This window comes from Rutidosis leptorrhynchoides, chromosome 4 (assembly GCF_046630445.1).
Source record: "Rutidosis leptorrhynchoides isolate AG116_Rl617_1_P2 chromosome 4, CSIRO_AGI_Rlap_v1, whole genome shotgun sequence".
Taxonomy (NCBI): Eukaryota; Viridiplantae; Streptophyta; class Magnoliopsida; order Asterales; family Asteraceae; genus Rutidosis; species Rutidosis leptorrhynchoides.
This window is the reverse complement of record NC_092336.1, coordinates 72,316,950-72,331,223: the sequence shown is the minus strand read 5'-3', so window position 1 is coordinate 72,331,223 and position 14,274 is coordinate 72,316,950. Positions and strand designations below refer to the sequence as shown.

The following is a 14,274-nucleotide window of genomic DNA, read 5'->3' as shown; positions in this document are numbered from 1 at the left end:
GCGGGAAATATATGGGGCGCTAATATCAGCACGGTTGAGGCAACGGTGACCCCAACCGCTAACCGATAAGAGCCCTCTTAAAAAAAAAAAAAAAAAAAGGAAAAAACTATACTGACCGTGGTTTGAAAAATTATGAAATTTAACGGTGGTGAGGAGCGGTGAGTAAATTTGCGGCAAAGCATACCGCCCTTCCTTAGTTAGATCTAGTCTCCTGCTGGTTAAAGTTTCCTCTTTTAGTTACTTGTATCATGTGTGACGTGTCACTTCCACAATTAACCTTTTCCCTCGAATATGAAGTCAAGTCAGTCGGTAATTTGTAAGGTGGGCGTGCTATCGCATATTTTCGAGGTCTTTCCGACTCCCTCTTTTGTCAACTTCCTCATTCATTCGTCATCTGTTTCGTCATCCTTGTTTTCTTTAGCCGATTAAACTCAGATTCCATTCCTCCTTCATAGTATCTTCATCCCAGGTTACTCTTCATCTTCTTATCAAATTATTCGTATTATATATCACTATATCATTGATGTTGTTGTTGTTGTATTTGTTTCTGGTTAATGAAACAGAGATGAATTGAATTTGTGCTTTTGATACAAATTAGGGTTGATAACATATGATAGGGATTTTAGGTTAGTTTTGAGTTATGGAGTACAATTCACCGTCTAAAGATAAATCTAACGGTTTTTGGGCCTCACCGCGAGCTCAGATGGATAATTCGGTACCAGACGATCCGTTTAATGGTTTTTCGGAGATTATGAACTTTGATACTTATGCTGGATGGTGTAATAGTCCTTCAACACCTGATCAGATGTTAGCTGCTTTTGCTTTATCAAACAGTTACCCTATGTATGATTTAGGAAACTTCCCTGAACAAGTTAGAACCGGTTTTGTGAATACTGATGTTGAAATCGCGCAGAATTCGGTTGATAATGGTGAATTTGGTTTACCTAGTGAAGAAAGAGAGAGTCAGGGAAACGATATTGTTTGTAGGCCTCTGCAGGTACGATCACTTGCTGAGAAGATGTTGAAAGCGTTGTCATTTTTTAAGGATTCGTCTGGAGGGGGCATTTTGGCGCAAGTTTGGGTTCCGATTAAGGAAGGTGATAAGTACGTGTTGAGTACTTGTGAGCAGCCTTATTTGCTTGACCAAGTGTTGGGTGGATACCGTGAAGTGTCTAGAGGATTTACATTTTCTGCGGATGTGAAACCGGGTCATTTTCAAGGGTTACCGGGTCGGGTTTTTACCTCAAAAGTACCAGAATGGACTTCTAATGTGGCTCATTATAGTAAAGGTGAGTACTTGCGGATAGATCATGCGCGTAGTCATGAAGTGCGTGGATCTATTGCTGTACCGGTTTTTGAAGATGATAATTATGAGAAATCTTGCTGTGCGGTGCTTGAACTTGTTACAACGAAAGAGAAATCTGATTTCAATGCGGAGATGAATCATGTTTGCCGTGCACTTGAGGTACTTCATATAGATTGTATTCTTTATAACAACCCGTAGTCTTGTTAAAACCCTCTTTTACTTTATATATATTTGTATATGTATTGTTTCATGTTACTGTTTTGTTTGATATTTTTGTCGGTGAAGTTAGTGGTACTATCTTGTAAATATATATGTCAACTATTGGTCACACTGAATGCTTTTAGTAAGGATGCCTTTATTTGAGGTAATTAGTTGAGTATTACGGCTATTCTTTACAAATATATATGCTTATTTGGGTTGCATACTCAGGTGGTTCAAAGCTATTAGTGTTTCTTTCACTTTGGCGTGTGTATTCTATACTGTGAATGTGATCCAATATAAAAATTCATCCATGTTTATGTATCCTTGTGGTGTTGCTGTCTACTCTTCCCCTTTGGTTTCTCTTTTGTTCCGTTAATGTGAGGTACTTTTCTGAAAATAAAAGAACTTTTCTTGACTCGGTGGTTTCACAAATAAGTAAAGTTAAATCTAGTAACTATGTGTACAAGGATGGAACGTCAATCTTTGAGGATGTTTAACAGTCACTTTCATATTCTTATTTGTATAATTAACTATTAGTTTGGTAACAACTAATGTAATACTGTCTCTTGATTTCACGTTTCCTGTAAAGTTCATGAATTTTGGTGTTGTAAAGTTCTCTTACGATTATCGTTTCTGTGCATTAACTACTGCTTTATTATTGCAGACTGTGAACCTTAAAAGTGTTGCAACTCCTCAACTTAATAAACAGGTATGTGTTGGATCTGTTGTGCGAATAAATATCAAGTACAATTTTAAGTAGATTATCTTGTATGTATGATAACATTTTGTTTCTGCTAGCTCGATGTAACACTTCTTATTACACCTTAACTAAACCAACTTTGAGAGCAAGTGAGCGAGTGTCAAAGGGTACAACCTTATTTTATTGTTCAAAGTCGATCTATGTTTATGAGGTTTCAATTCTATTGCAGTGCCTTTCGAAAAATCAAATGGCTGCTTTAGCTGAAATATCGAATGTGCTTCGAGCTGTATGCCATGCACATAGATTACCAGTTGCTTTAACATGGATACCATGTAGTTATAACAAAGGTGTTGGTGATGAAGTTATAAAAGTACGGGTTGGAGGGTGTAATACCAACCCAACAGAGAAAGTTGTATTATATGTCCAAACGGATGCTTGTTATGTCAATGAACAAAAGATGCAAGGTTTTGTACAAGCTTGTAGCGAGCATCATCTCGAAGAAGGACAGGGTATTGCAGGAAAAGCACTTCAGTCGAATCATCCGTTTTTCTTACCCGATGTAAAAGATTACCATATAAACGAGTACCCACTTGTGCAACATGCTCGTAAATATGGCTTGAATGCTGCTGTAGCAATCAGGCTGAGGAGCACGTTTACTGGTGATGATGATTATATATTGGAGTTTTTTCTTCCTGTTAACATGAAAGGTTGTACAGAGCAGCAACTTTTGTTGAATAATTTATCGAGTACGATGCAGAGGATTTGTAGAAGTTTGAGGACTGTTTCTGATACTGAATTGTCTGGTGTGGTGGGACCCAATGTTGAATTCCATATGGGATTAGATGAAAGCAGGCTGCTTTTGAATCATGCTGATCAAATTTCTGTAAAAGAAACTGAATCAGTGGATGTTAGGATGGGACCAAGTCCACCTGATCAGGTAATATTACTGTTTATTAATTTATCTCATGTTTTAGTAACCCCATGGCCCTGTAAAATATCATTTTGTATGCTTCTTACGTATTGTGACCCTTATTTCTTTCACGCTCTAGAGAATTCTTATTATAAGAAACCACATCTATTTGGGTATGTTTATCAACTAGCTTTTATAGCTTAAGCTTATGTTTTTCAAATACTCAAGTTACAAGGTTTATTTGGTAAGAAAAAAAAAAAATACAATATATCGAAGAAATAAACTCTTGAAAAATAAGCTAGTGGAAGGAGCTTTTTAGAGATTATTAAATTTAAATTACCTAAATAGGTCTTTATTTTTTAAATTTAAATTTATGTTTATTATACAACTGCATATATAACTATAACTAGTTATTCTATAGCTACACTATATATACCCCTCCACATCCCTCCACATAGTATATATGCACTGTATATATGCACCTGTATCTATTTATATGTATTTAGACTATATATATGTACCGCTGCATATGTTGGTACCTATATATGTACCTATGTATCTATGTAACATGTATTGGTGTATGTATGTTTGTCTGTCTTGTTTCTGTACCTAGGTATATATATCTACGAATGTATCTATATGTATATATGTTTAAGCATGAGTTTTTTTTATCCATGCTCATGTGTGTAGCGTGTATATATATATATATATATGTATTTATTTTGTTTGTCTGTATGTCTACTTGATTTTAAATGGTTTTGTGCTCTGTATGATCCATGCTATTTGCCCTACTGTTGTGCATTACTGCTTTATGTGTTCTCTTTTTTGGTTACTGTGTATGGTTGCTTCTTGCTAGGAGCACATAACTCTTACAGGAACGTATCTTTTGCCCTATCTATTTCATTTTTATGAGCACTTCTGGCCGGAGGTCCGTTTGGAAGCAATCTCTTTTGCTCTAGAGTAGAGGGAGGGACGACCTTATCTAGGCGCGGGTTCTATACCCGCGGGTGGAGTAGTGACTTCCTTCTAATCTAGGGTACGAGGAATGATTGTCTACACCCACCTCTCCCATACCCCACTTTTGTGGGATTGGGTATTGTTGTTGTTGTTTATTATTGTCCTCTTATGTAAATTTAAATTTAAATTTTTTTTTTTCGAACACTTACTGAAAACTATATGCTACAGCTTTCGGCTCCAACTATAAGCTACTAGGTTCAGCTTCCAACTTAGTTTTTCCCAAACATTCCCTATATAAGCATGTATGAGACGCAAATATATCCATCTGAAACAGTGGGTTGTGTTTAACTTATGAGTGTTGAATTATTATTTGGTAACTGCAGTTTTTGTTGCAGGCTAGAAATCATTGGTAGATTAAACCGTTGCCATTTACTATAGTACTAAATGACTTTGAAATGAAATAGAAAATAGTTATCAACAAGGATTTGAAAAGGTAATTGGTCTGAATTACTCCATGTCAAACTAAGAAGTATATCATCAAAATAAGTTATTCGTGAATCGGCTGAAATTACCACCTCTATGTAGGTGGCTCCTAATTGAAAAATTGGGGTACTAAGTTTTGCATGAATCAGTCACTCTTTGGGGTAGATATGTATGAACCTACTTGATGTAGATGGCTTATTTTTGACCAAATGAAACAAATATATATTTTCTTTGAACTCTGGTAGAAGTGTATGTGGTTTTAGTGGTCAAAATCAATATTACCCTGATATGTTTAGATGTTTAGTTTTGGGGTACCTAAGTTATGTTTTTTATTGTCCTCTTATGTAAATCTGCATTTTTCCCCGATCACTTGCCAAAAATATACGATCCAGCTTTCGGCACATACAATTAGCTCCAAGTATATTTTATTAGCTTCAGCTTCCAACTAGTTTTTTCTAAACATTCCCTATATAAGCATGTATATGCGACACAGATATATTCATCGGAAAAAGTGGGTTGTCTTTAACTTATGAATAGGGGCAGGAATGAGACACTACGGGCCAGGTTAATTTGGTTATTGATACAATGATAGTGTAATAAAGTGTTTTACAATACATTATAATAGATTGCCAACGAGTTTCAACCTCTCGAATCCATTTTTCCACTTACGTTTTTTAGCTTAACCCATTTGACCCATTAGAGAGTAGATAAGTAAACATAACTTGGATCGATCCATATGTCCACGAATGGCTGAATTGCCACCTCTATGTTGGTGGCTTCTAATTGAAACACTGAGGTACCTAAGTTCTTCATGAATTAATGTAAATATATGTATGAACCTGCCCTGATGGAGATGGCTTATTTTTGACAAAATGAAACAATTATATATTACCTTTTTGACTTTGGGTAGAAGTGCATGTGGTTTCACTGTTGGTCAAAATCGACATTACCCTGATCTGTTTAGATGTTTAACCTCCTGGTCTTGAGTCTCTTGCAAGGATTATTAACATGCCCTGTTCTCCTGCGCAGCTGGTTGGTGGATCAAAGAGACAATCCGAGAAAAAGCGAAGTTCTGCAGAGAAGAATGTTAGCTTAAGTGTACTACAACAATACTTTTCTGGGAGCCTTAAAGATGCTGCAAAAGCCATTGGAGGTATTATTTTGCCTTTATAAGAATCTCTACAAGATTATAGCTACATTAGGAACCATAGCAAGTAGTAGATTCAATTATATTTTGTATGTTACTGTATACATAGATGATATATTTTCGTTAAAAATACAATTTTCTTTTGTAGTTTGTCCTACTACACTAAAAAGGATATGCAGACAACATGGTATTTCGAGATGGCCATCACGCAAGATTAACAAGGTAAATCGTTCTCTAAAGAAGATACAGACGGTTCTCGACTCTGTACAAGGCGTGGAAGGAGGTTTAAAATTCGACCCCGCGACAGGTGGACTTGTAGCTGCAAACACCGTCACCCAAGATCTTGATGCACAAAAAAGTTCAATGCTTTCAAATAATAGCACCGAAGTTGCATCACAACATCCTCAACCATCATCATGCTTTAATACCGAAAGTCTAAAATTAGAGGATGAATGTAATGTTGGAGTGGACGAATTAAGATCATCTAATAGCCTCCCGATTCCAATTACAACTTCTATGGGTGGATATTGTATTGATAAATGGAGTCCAGTTGATGGTCAACTGAAAGTAGAAAAGTCAAACCGCCTTTATTCGTCGCATAGCTCGAGTTCCTTGGGTGCTGGTGATGACATGGACACATCAATGAATGACAATGATGTCATCGATGGTTATGATAATGATCATAACCAGTCAACTTCTTCCAGCATGACAGATTCATCAAATGGGTCAACGATGAATGGAAGTTCAACGAGCTCTCCAAGCTTCAGTGGTCTGAAAAACTCGAAAACAGAAAGGTTTAATGGGGATGAAGGATCGAAACTAACTGTAAAAGCTACATACAAAGAAGATACAGTTAGGTTTAAGTTTGAGCCTTCATCTGGTTGGTTTCATCTTTATGAAGAAGTTGCAAAAAGGTTTAAAATACAAACAGGGACGTTCCAGCTCAAGTACAAGGACGATGAAGAGGAATGGGTATTGTTGGTTTGCGAATCTGATTGGAGGGAGTGTGTTGAAATTTTGGAATCTTCTGGGACCCGCATTGTGAAGTTTCTTGTTCGTGATGCTACTTTTGGTATGGGAAGCTCAGGCAGTAGCAATTGTTTCCTAATCGGGAGTTCTTGACGTCCTACTGTTGGTGTGAGCGAGCTGTGACCCGTTTGAGGTAAAGTGGGTACACCTGTTTTTTTTGTCTGCTTTTCAATAAATTGTTGTTCTCGTGTCATTGCTTCTTCCTGTCTGAAGAGCTTAAAGGAGTTGATTTTGTTGACATCAAGGAGTGGGGAAGCTTGAGCTTTAGATGGTTTGAACAATCTGTATAATGGTAATGGTGTTTGTTACAGGTATAGGTATGGGAAAAAAAAAGATGGGAGTAGTTAGTTATTTTAATTTTACAGTTGGAATTTGGAAAGATGTTTTTTATGTGGACTATTTTGTTAAAGCAAATGGTAAAAATTGTAGAAATATTTTGGTTACAAGAGCATTGTACTCTTCTAACATACAATGTACAAATAGTATCACATAAAGTATAAACAATATAAAGCATGTGGGTTCCATTTTTCTAAGAGATCTTCGTCAAATCCATGGTGAACCTAAGAGAGAATTCGGTGCTTATCATGGCGAGCAGACGGCGATTGCCATGTCACCTCGGCGAGTTTGCATGGCTAGATACAGGCAGTGGTCTAAGTTTCAATATATTTGCTAAAAAGGTGAAATCTTTACTATAAGAAGTTGTTCTCATTACATTGAGATGATATATTACAACAATAACAAAAACCAATACCACAAGATTGGTGTATGGGGGAGGTGAGATGTAGACAATCCTTCCCCTATCCGAGAATAAAGACAAGTCATTTCTCCACCCCGAGTGACACACTCTCAAAAGTAGAGAAAGTCATCCCTCTCTTTATTCGACGGATAAAGAGATTGCTTCCGAGAGGACCTCCGGCCTTTAAGTAGGGGAAAGTTTTTTTTTTAAATAAAATAAAAATAATAATAGACGCCATGAAAATGGTAGAATCAAATTTCCATGGGTTTTAAATCCTTCCTAGAATTTAATTTAGGCTCTAAGAGTCAGTCAAGTCGCCAATAATTCAACGATTGTTGTCGACTCAATAGAGCAATCTCTACTTTTTGTGTTATTTAAAGGTGTAATATATTTAAAAAAAAAAAAAACAACAATGGAAATTCAGAAAGCTCGTTCAAATGTAATGGATAAAGGTTTTATGTTAAAAAAATAAGAAAATGTAGAATACCATTAATTAACCATTATATATTATATATTATATATTATATATTATATTATATTATACTACCTCCGTCCCATCTTAAGTGTCTACCTTTCCATTTTTGGATGTCCCATTTCAAGTGTTCACTTGATATTTCAACCAATCAGAAGAGGTTATTCTGGAGAGAGAAGATTTCTAATTGGTGGAGAATGAAGTTAGTGGAATTTTCTAAAACTGTGTGCAAAAAGTAAGTGGACACTTGTAGTGGGACGGAGGGAGTATTATATTATATTGTATATTATATATTATATTATATATTATATATTATATATTATATATTATATATTACGTCTTATATATTATATTATATATTATATACTATATACTATATACTAATGGCCACGAGACTTTTGGTCGTTTTGGACAAAACCCCGGCCAAAATTGGTCAAAACGACAATCAAGAAAAAAAAAACCAAACACCCCCTCCAACTTTGACCAATTTTCAAGTTCAACCCCCAAATCAGGGGTGCAAAATGTAAACTTATTATTTTAATTAAAAATCTTAAACACACTTCACCTATATTTTCAACGAGATAACCATTATTATATACTAATGGCCACGAGACTTTTGGTCGTTTTGGACCAAATCCCGGCCAAAATTGGTCAAAATGACAATCAAGAAAAAAAACCAAACACCCTCTCCAACTTTGACCAATTTTCAAGTTCAACCCCTAAATCAGGAGTGCAAAATGTAAACTTATTATTTTAATTAAAATCTTAAACACACTTCAACTATATTTTCAACGGGACATATCTTTCCGCTCGACTCGCGTATTTTTTTTTTCAACCCACCGTTCAACTCAAAAAAATCATACGAACACAACGGGACTAACTATACCCGAAACGGACACTTCTAAAAAAAACGCTCAATACCTCGGACTATATTCAATACATATACACACATATAATACGCTCCGTTAACTATGAATGCGCACCCAAAACGCCCCACGGCAACGCGCTGGCCCATTTTACTAGTTAATTATAAGAGTACATATTTAGAAAAGAAAATACAAGTTTTTGTAGAAAAAGAAAGAAAAATACTCGCAAGTCACAACATGTACATGACAGTACATCTTACACACTTCAAAGACCCAACTCACTTGAGCAATATCACTAGTCGTTGGCTTTCACAACTACTCCTTGAATATGATCGAAGATAGTTACAATAGTTCTTACGACATTCTGCTAATGCCCTTTGTACATAATTGATCATGTGACTATGACACGGTGTATTTATATCTAATTTTCTAACGACAGCCTTTAGCGTTGTCATTAGTAGGCTTTAATGTGTTGTACATGATGGTTAAGTTTCACTTTTGATGTGGCGGTTACTGAAATTTACAATACATTTAAGCACGTTCACGACTTGTTAAAAAAAATCCTTAAATTCAATTAAATTTAACGTTAAAAGATTAATCAAATTTACACTTTTTGAGAAAGTTTTACGTCGACGGAATGTGATCTTCTTGCCTTTTTCTTTTTGGTTGTTTCGACTTGGAATTTGTTAGCTATAGTTAGTTGTTAGTATCTCTTTTTTCATTTTATAGGTCGTATCTCGGTGGCTTTTGTGTTGTTTGTTTGTTTTTTCCTTTTTGCTTTCTGTTGGTTTGGGCCGTGATGCCTTTGTGTTGTGTATGTTTCGAGCCTTCATTTTTTGATGAATTCCTCAAGTTTTTTATAAAGTTCTAATTTTTTGCCAAAAAAAAAAAAAATACACTTTTAAGTTTTAACCATTCATATTTTATTGCATGTTAACAATCTTCCATTTGAAAAGCAACATGTGCAAGTGTGTAACACCAGTTTAACTTTAAATCAGCTGTTCTCGTTCTCATAAAACCCTACTAAACCCTAAATAGATGGCGATGAACATTTATTCATCTCCGATGAGAAATCAATTTCTACAAATTACTTCTTCAGACCCCTTTGAAATCAATAAAATCCATTTCCATTTGAGATATAAAACAACAACAATAATCACTTGTGGATTACGAAAACCGTTACGAACAAGAAGGCGTAGTGACGGTGTTTTGTCAACAGAAGCAATACAAGCTGTTCAATCACTCAAATTAGCTGCCAAAAATCAATCTAAATTAGATCAGGTATTCAATTCAAAGCTTAATCGTCTCTTAAAAGATGATTTATTGGATGCTTTTGCTGAACTGCAGAGGCAACAACACTTGGACCTTGCTCTCAAGGTACGGCGCCTGTTTAACGCATTCGATTTTTCAAATTAAATTCTATGTGCTTGTGTAATTAATTGTTGAAATTACTTCAAATTCGATGAATTCTCGGTTGCTTTGTTCAATTGTTGAAATTATAGGGCAATCATAGTTTAGATACATTCACTACATCGGTGTTTAACTGGATTTGGTTTATTTTTGTATAATTATACGCATTATGACTTTTCACATAGTTTAATACATGCACTACAAATATATACACACACATGTAGATATTAATATATACAATATTTAGGTTGCATCTTATCTGATATGCAATCAATATTCAGGTGTTTGAATTTATGAGGAAGGAAGCATGGTATGAACCAGATCACTCATTGTATGGTGATTTAATGTTAATGTTTGGGAAGAAGAAAGCAATAGATAAAGTCGAAAGACTTTTCTCTGAGCTAATGGAAGAAGGCCTAAAACCTGACACCCGAACCTATACTGAACTAATTGGAGCATACCTCAAAGTGGATATGATAGACAAGGCAATGGAAACATATGAGTTGATGAAAGCATCAGGTTGCACTCCAGACGAGTTGACCTTAACGATCATGATAAGAAATCTTGAAAGTGCTGGCCGAGACGAGCTTGTTGCAATTGTAAAGAATGATTGTGCTAAATATGTGGATTCTCCAAAGACGTTTCTCAAGGAAGTTGCTAGAAAATATGTGAGTTGCCTATAATTATGCTTATAAATGGCAAGCACGTTGACTTTTGTGGTCAAGTGTGTTACTTTTCAATTTCTCATTACAGGTGTCACGATTGGCTGGGTGGGTGTTAGTTTATAATGGGTTCAGGTGGAAATGAGTTATTTTTAGCAATGGTTGGCTGTAAATTGCCACAAACATCTTTTTTGTTCAAAATTTTGAAACAATTAATTTGCAGTAAATATGATTACAAGACTAGGTTAGTACTATAACTATATCCAGGTTTTAGATAAAATGAGATAGGAGGATGTGAGCATTAGGGGATACACTTGGTGTGACTTTGAGCAATATGTTCAACCCATTTTACCTTTTTCCATTCTAGACATTTAGCTACACAAAATTATTAAACCCAGTAGGGCAGACCTATAAGCTCGTGTGCCAAACATACCCGTAACCTTATTAGTTGTTGTAGTTATGATGCACTTACACACTTTTAACAGATTAGTTTACGTAGGTGTTGTTTTATCGTAGTGTTTTCTAAATTATGAAATTATCTTGGTGTTCATTAAGGACATATGTTTGGATATATATGTCTTGGATGCAGAGTATGACCATCAGGGAAAAGCTAAACGGGCATGGAATAAAATGGACAAAAATTAACTAATTTCATTATAGCTTCAAAAACTAATTCACTTGATTACATATGTGTTTTCCCTGTTCACGACGAATAATATTTGTGCGGTTTACAATTTATGTACATCATAATTTATATCTCATGTCTTCTTGCGATTAAAGTAGTTGAGATCTGTTTTCATGCTTTGATGATAATTTATGTGAGAAGTAGTTACTAATTTTATTGTTTTTGTCCAGCCAAAAAGACTAAGACTGAACTTGGTTTGAAGAGCAGCCACAGCATGCAATCTTTGTTATATGCTTGCACCTCGTTATCATATATGCCGTTCTTAAAGGGTCCTCACGACTGAGTGTCACACATGATAATTGTAAATATAAGGGTTTGTACTTTGTAGTGTAAGTTCTGGTAGTACTATTAGTAGTATCTGGATCTGTATATGCACATGATCGTCCATATTTTCTGAGTCTGGTAAGAGCAGCTGGTAACTACTACGTATTATTATTGGTGCACGAACTTAACTAGATATCATACAATGCCAAAACTGGGTTGCCCACCACCTGTTTGACTAAAAACCCCACTGACAACTGTCGTATCAATGGTACATATCATTGGATGATTCATCTGTAATCAAATGTATGTGAATTGTTTGTATGTTGACAAAAAACAGCTACTTGTTATCAGAATTTCAAGGCTGCAGGTCACATTATGTCATGTTAACAGTTTATACAACAGGAAGTTTGAAACAAGTGCTTGAAAACAAGACCGTTAACTTTCAGTAACTGAAAAACTAACACAAGTCGAACCCATCATGATACGTTTCTTGTAATGTCACGTATAAACTTGCCAACAGACGCATAAGACGAACCACCCTCTGCCACTGCGGCTCTGCTCTTCTCACTCATTTCTTTCACTTTCATTCTCACCTCGTTATCCCCCATCAATTCCCTTATCCCACATTTTATCTCCTCCGCTGTTACAATAACCGTACCATCTTTATGATTAAATATATCCTTCTTATAATCCAACTTAATCTTCACAGCCAGTCCCAATTCCTCCACCATTTCAAAAGCGTTCATCTGCTGCTCAGCGTACATCGGCCATGTTGCTATTGGTACACCAAACCATAAACTCTCCAACAACGAGTTCCACCCGCAATGTGACACGAACCCTCCAACTGCAGGGTGTGCCAATAACGTCACTTGCGGGGCCCACCCGATCACTTTTCCTCTTCCATCCGTACGCTCAAGAAACCCCTCCGGCAATACTGTTCCCGGATCCTCGTAATCCCCGGTGTCTATTGTTCTACGCTCTTTAGAAGGCGGTCGACGTAGGGACCACACGAAACGGGACCCACTGTTCTCTAAAGCATATGCGATCTCCTTCACTTGCGTCTCTTCGAAACTCCCCATACTCCCGAAACACAAAAACACCACCGACGAAGGCGGTTGATTGTCCAACCAGCTAATGACATCATCATCTGATTTTTTCGCACCACCACCTTCTAGGTTGAGTATGGGTCCCACTACATACACAAACGGGACACTGACGTCAGCAGACAACGACTGGATCGCGTGCGTCTCCAATTCCAAAAACGTATTAACCAAGATCGCTTTGACCTTTCTCAATTTGCGAATAGACCATAGCGTAAAGTCTAACCCTTCTTTAGTCCGCATAAGCGAAGGGAACGCACTCGTTGGCACCGGTTTGACAAAACTTGGAACCGATATTCGAGTATCCGAGTTCATCATCTCGATAACATCTTGACCCTGATCATCACTCAGTGTCTGTAAGTATAATTTGAATCCAAGATAAGCAGCATTAGATGTACTAAATACATATGTTGGAATTTCAAACTCATCCGCCACATCCATCAACGAGGGGCAAAGTACATCAATAACAAACCCGACAACCTGACCCGAACATGGTTGATTCATCATGTCACCCACAACATCTCTAACATACTTAGTTTGATTTTTGATGAATTCTGTGAAGGAAATCATGGGTGATTTAGATTTAGATTCGAACAATGGTAGGGTTTCATCTTGAGGTAGTTCAATGAAGGATATACGATCCATAGCATTGTTAGCTAACGATTCGATGTAGGTTGTTATAGCCGAGCCAGAACCCTCGCTCTTAGGCTTGATGACGAGGACGGTTATGGAGACTCGTTGATCGCGATTCACGAGCAGTTTTGCGATCTCGACGGTTGACATGATATGACCAAGTCCAGGAGCAGGTATGACTATAAGCTTTGCTACTGTATTTGCCATTTCTTTGATTTAGTTTTGGTTCATGAATGTTTACTAATTTGATGCTTTTATAGCATATGTTTATTTCATTATCTTAATATCTTAATTTGTGGACCCTGCTTATTACTTTAATGGCCCACATGAAAAGAGACATGTATTACTATAAAAGGTCAACTATGGCATGATCCTGTATAGTGTCTTTGAATGGAACCAAGGTATTGAATATGTTACGTAAGGACGTGCGTCAGATTGATTATAATCATTTTTTATATAAATGGTTTGTTTTTTAAGACTGTTTGTAGAATAAGTTTTTATTTAAAAAATTTGTATAACATATACCGGGTCTTGTGAAATCATCCAAACCCGGTGTTGCAAACATGAAACACCGAGTCTTGCCTACATGACAACGGATTAACTTTTTTCTCATTTTCTACAAACTCTTACAAATTGTTTAGCAAATTCACGTTTTTGATGATGTGACAAGACCTAGTGTTGCCAACACCGGGTTTTGATGATATATTGTTGAT

The 14,274-nt window shown here is 36.2% G+C and overlaps 3 protein-coding genes across 7 annotated transcripts; 2 read left to right on the top strand and 1 right to left on the bottom strand.

Annotated features, from left to right (window-relative positions):
• Positions 1–360: 360 nt before the first annotated feature.
• Positions 361–7,403, top strand: LOC139839740 (protein NLP9-like). 4 transcript variants are annotated; one of them, XM_071829886.1, is made up of 7 exons: positions 361–469; positions 564–1,465; positions 2,172–2,216; positions 2,437–3,144; positions 5,587–5,710; positions 5,853–6,866; positions 6,947–7,403. In XM_071829886.1, exons 2-6 carry the CDS (start codon positions 641–643, stop codon positions 6,824–6,826), a joined length of 2,676 nt encoding a protein of 891 aa, XP_071685987.1. In that variant the 5' UTR covers positions 361–469; positions 564–640; the 3' UTR covers positions 6,827–6,866; positions 6,947–7,403. The 4 variants fall into 4 exon arrangements, with proteins under 4 accessions (XP_071685987.1, XP_071685984.1, XP_071685986.1 ...); XM_071829883.1 differs by having other exon boundaries at positions 5,853–7,400; XM_071829885.1 differs by having other exon boundaries at positions 386–469; positions 599–1,465; positions 5,853–7,400.
• A 2,373-nt stretch (positions 7,404–9,776) lies between these two features.
• LOC139839738 (pentatricopeptide repeat-containing protein At4g39620, chloroplastic-like) lies at positions 9,777–12,090 on the top strand. Of its 2 annotated transcripts, XM_071829882.1 has the most exons (4): positions 9,777–10,088; positions 10,155–10,184; positions 10,499–10,885; positions 11,735–12,090. In XM_071829882.1, the coding sequence occupies exons 1-4, from the start codon at positions 9,846–9,848 to the stop codon at positions 11,762–11,764; spliced, it is 690 nt and encodes a 229-aa protein (XP_071685983.1). In that variant the 5' UTR covers positions 9,777–9,845; the 3' UTR covers positions 11,765–12,090. The 2 variants fall into 2 exon arrangements, with proteins under 2 accessions (XP_071685983.1, XP_071685982.1); XM_071829881.1 differs by having other exon boundaries at positions 9,777–10,184.
• LOC139839737 (anthocyanidin 3-O-glucosyltransferase 2-like) lies at positions 11,582–13,769 on the bottom strand. The gene has a single exon (XM_071829880.1). The coding sequence runs from the start codon at positions 13,766–13,768 to the stop codon at positions 12,305–12,307; it is 1,464 nt and encodes a 487-aa protein (XP_071685981.1). The 5' UTR covers position 13,769; the 3' UTR covers positions 11,582–12,304.
• Between the last annotated feature and the right edge of the window lie 505 nt (positions 13,770–14,274).

Bases quoted from the DNA above. Each gene is read 5' to 3' on its own strand.
- LOC139839740 (XM_071829886.1), top strand. From the start codon at position 641: ATGGAGTACAATTCACCGTCTAAAGATAAATCTAACGGTTTTTGGGCC. The intron at 1,466-2,171 runs GTACTTCATATA...TTATTATTGCAG, and splicing joins ATGTTTGCCGTGCACTTGAG to ACTGTGAACCTTAAAAGTGT. The intron at 3,145-5,586 runs GTAATATTACTG...TCTCCTGCGCAG, and splicing joins GACCAAGTCCACCTGATCAG to CTGGTTGGTGGATCAAAGAG.
- LOC139839738 (XM_071829881.1), top strand. From the start codon at position 9,846: ATGGCGATGAACATTTATTCATCTCCGATGAGAAATCAATTTCTACAA. The intron at 10,185-10,498 runs GTACGGCGCCTG...ATCAATATTCAG, and splicing joins ACTTGGACCTTGCTCTCAAG to GTGTTTGAATTTATGAGGAA. The intron at 10,886-11,734 runs GTGAGTTGCCTA...GTTTTTGTCCAG, and splicing joins AGGAAGTTGCTAGAAAATAT to CCAAAAAGACTAAGACTGAA.
- LOC139839737 (XM_071829880.1), bottom strand. From the start codon at position 13,768: ATGGCAAATACAGTAGCAAAGCTTATAGTCATACCTGCTCCTGGACTT.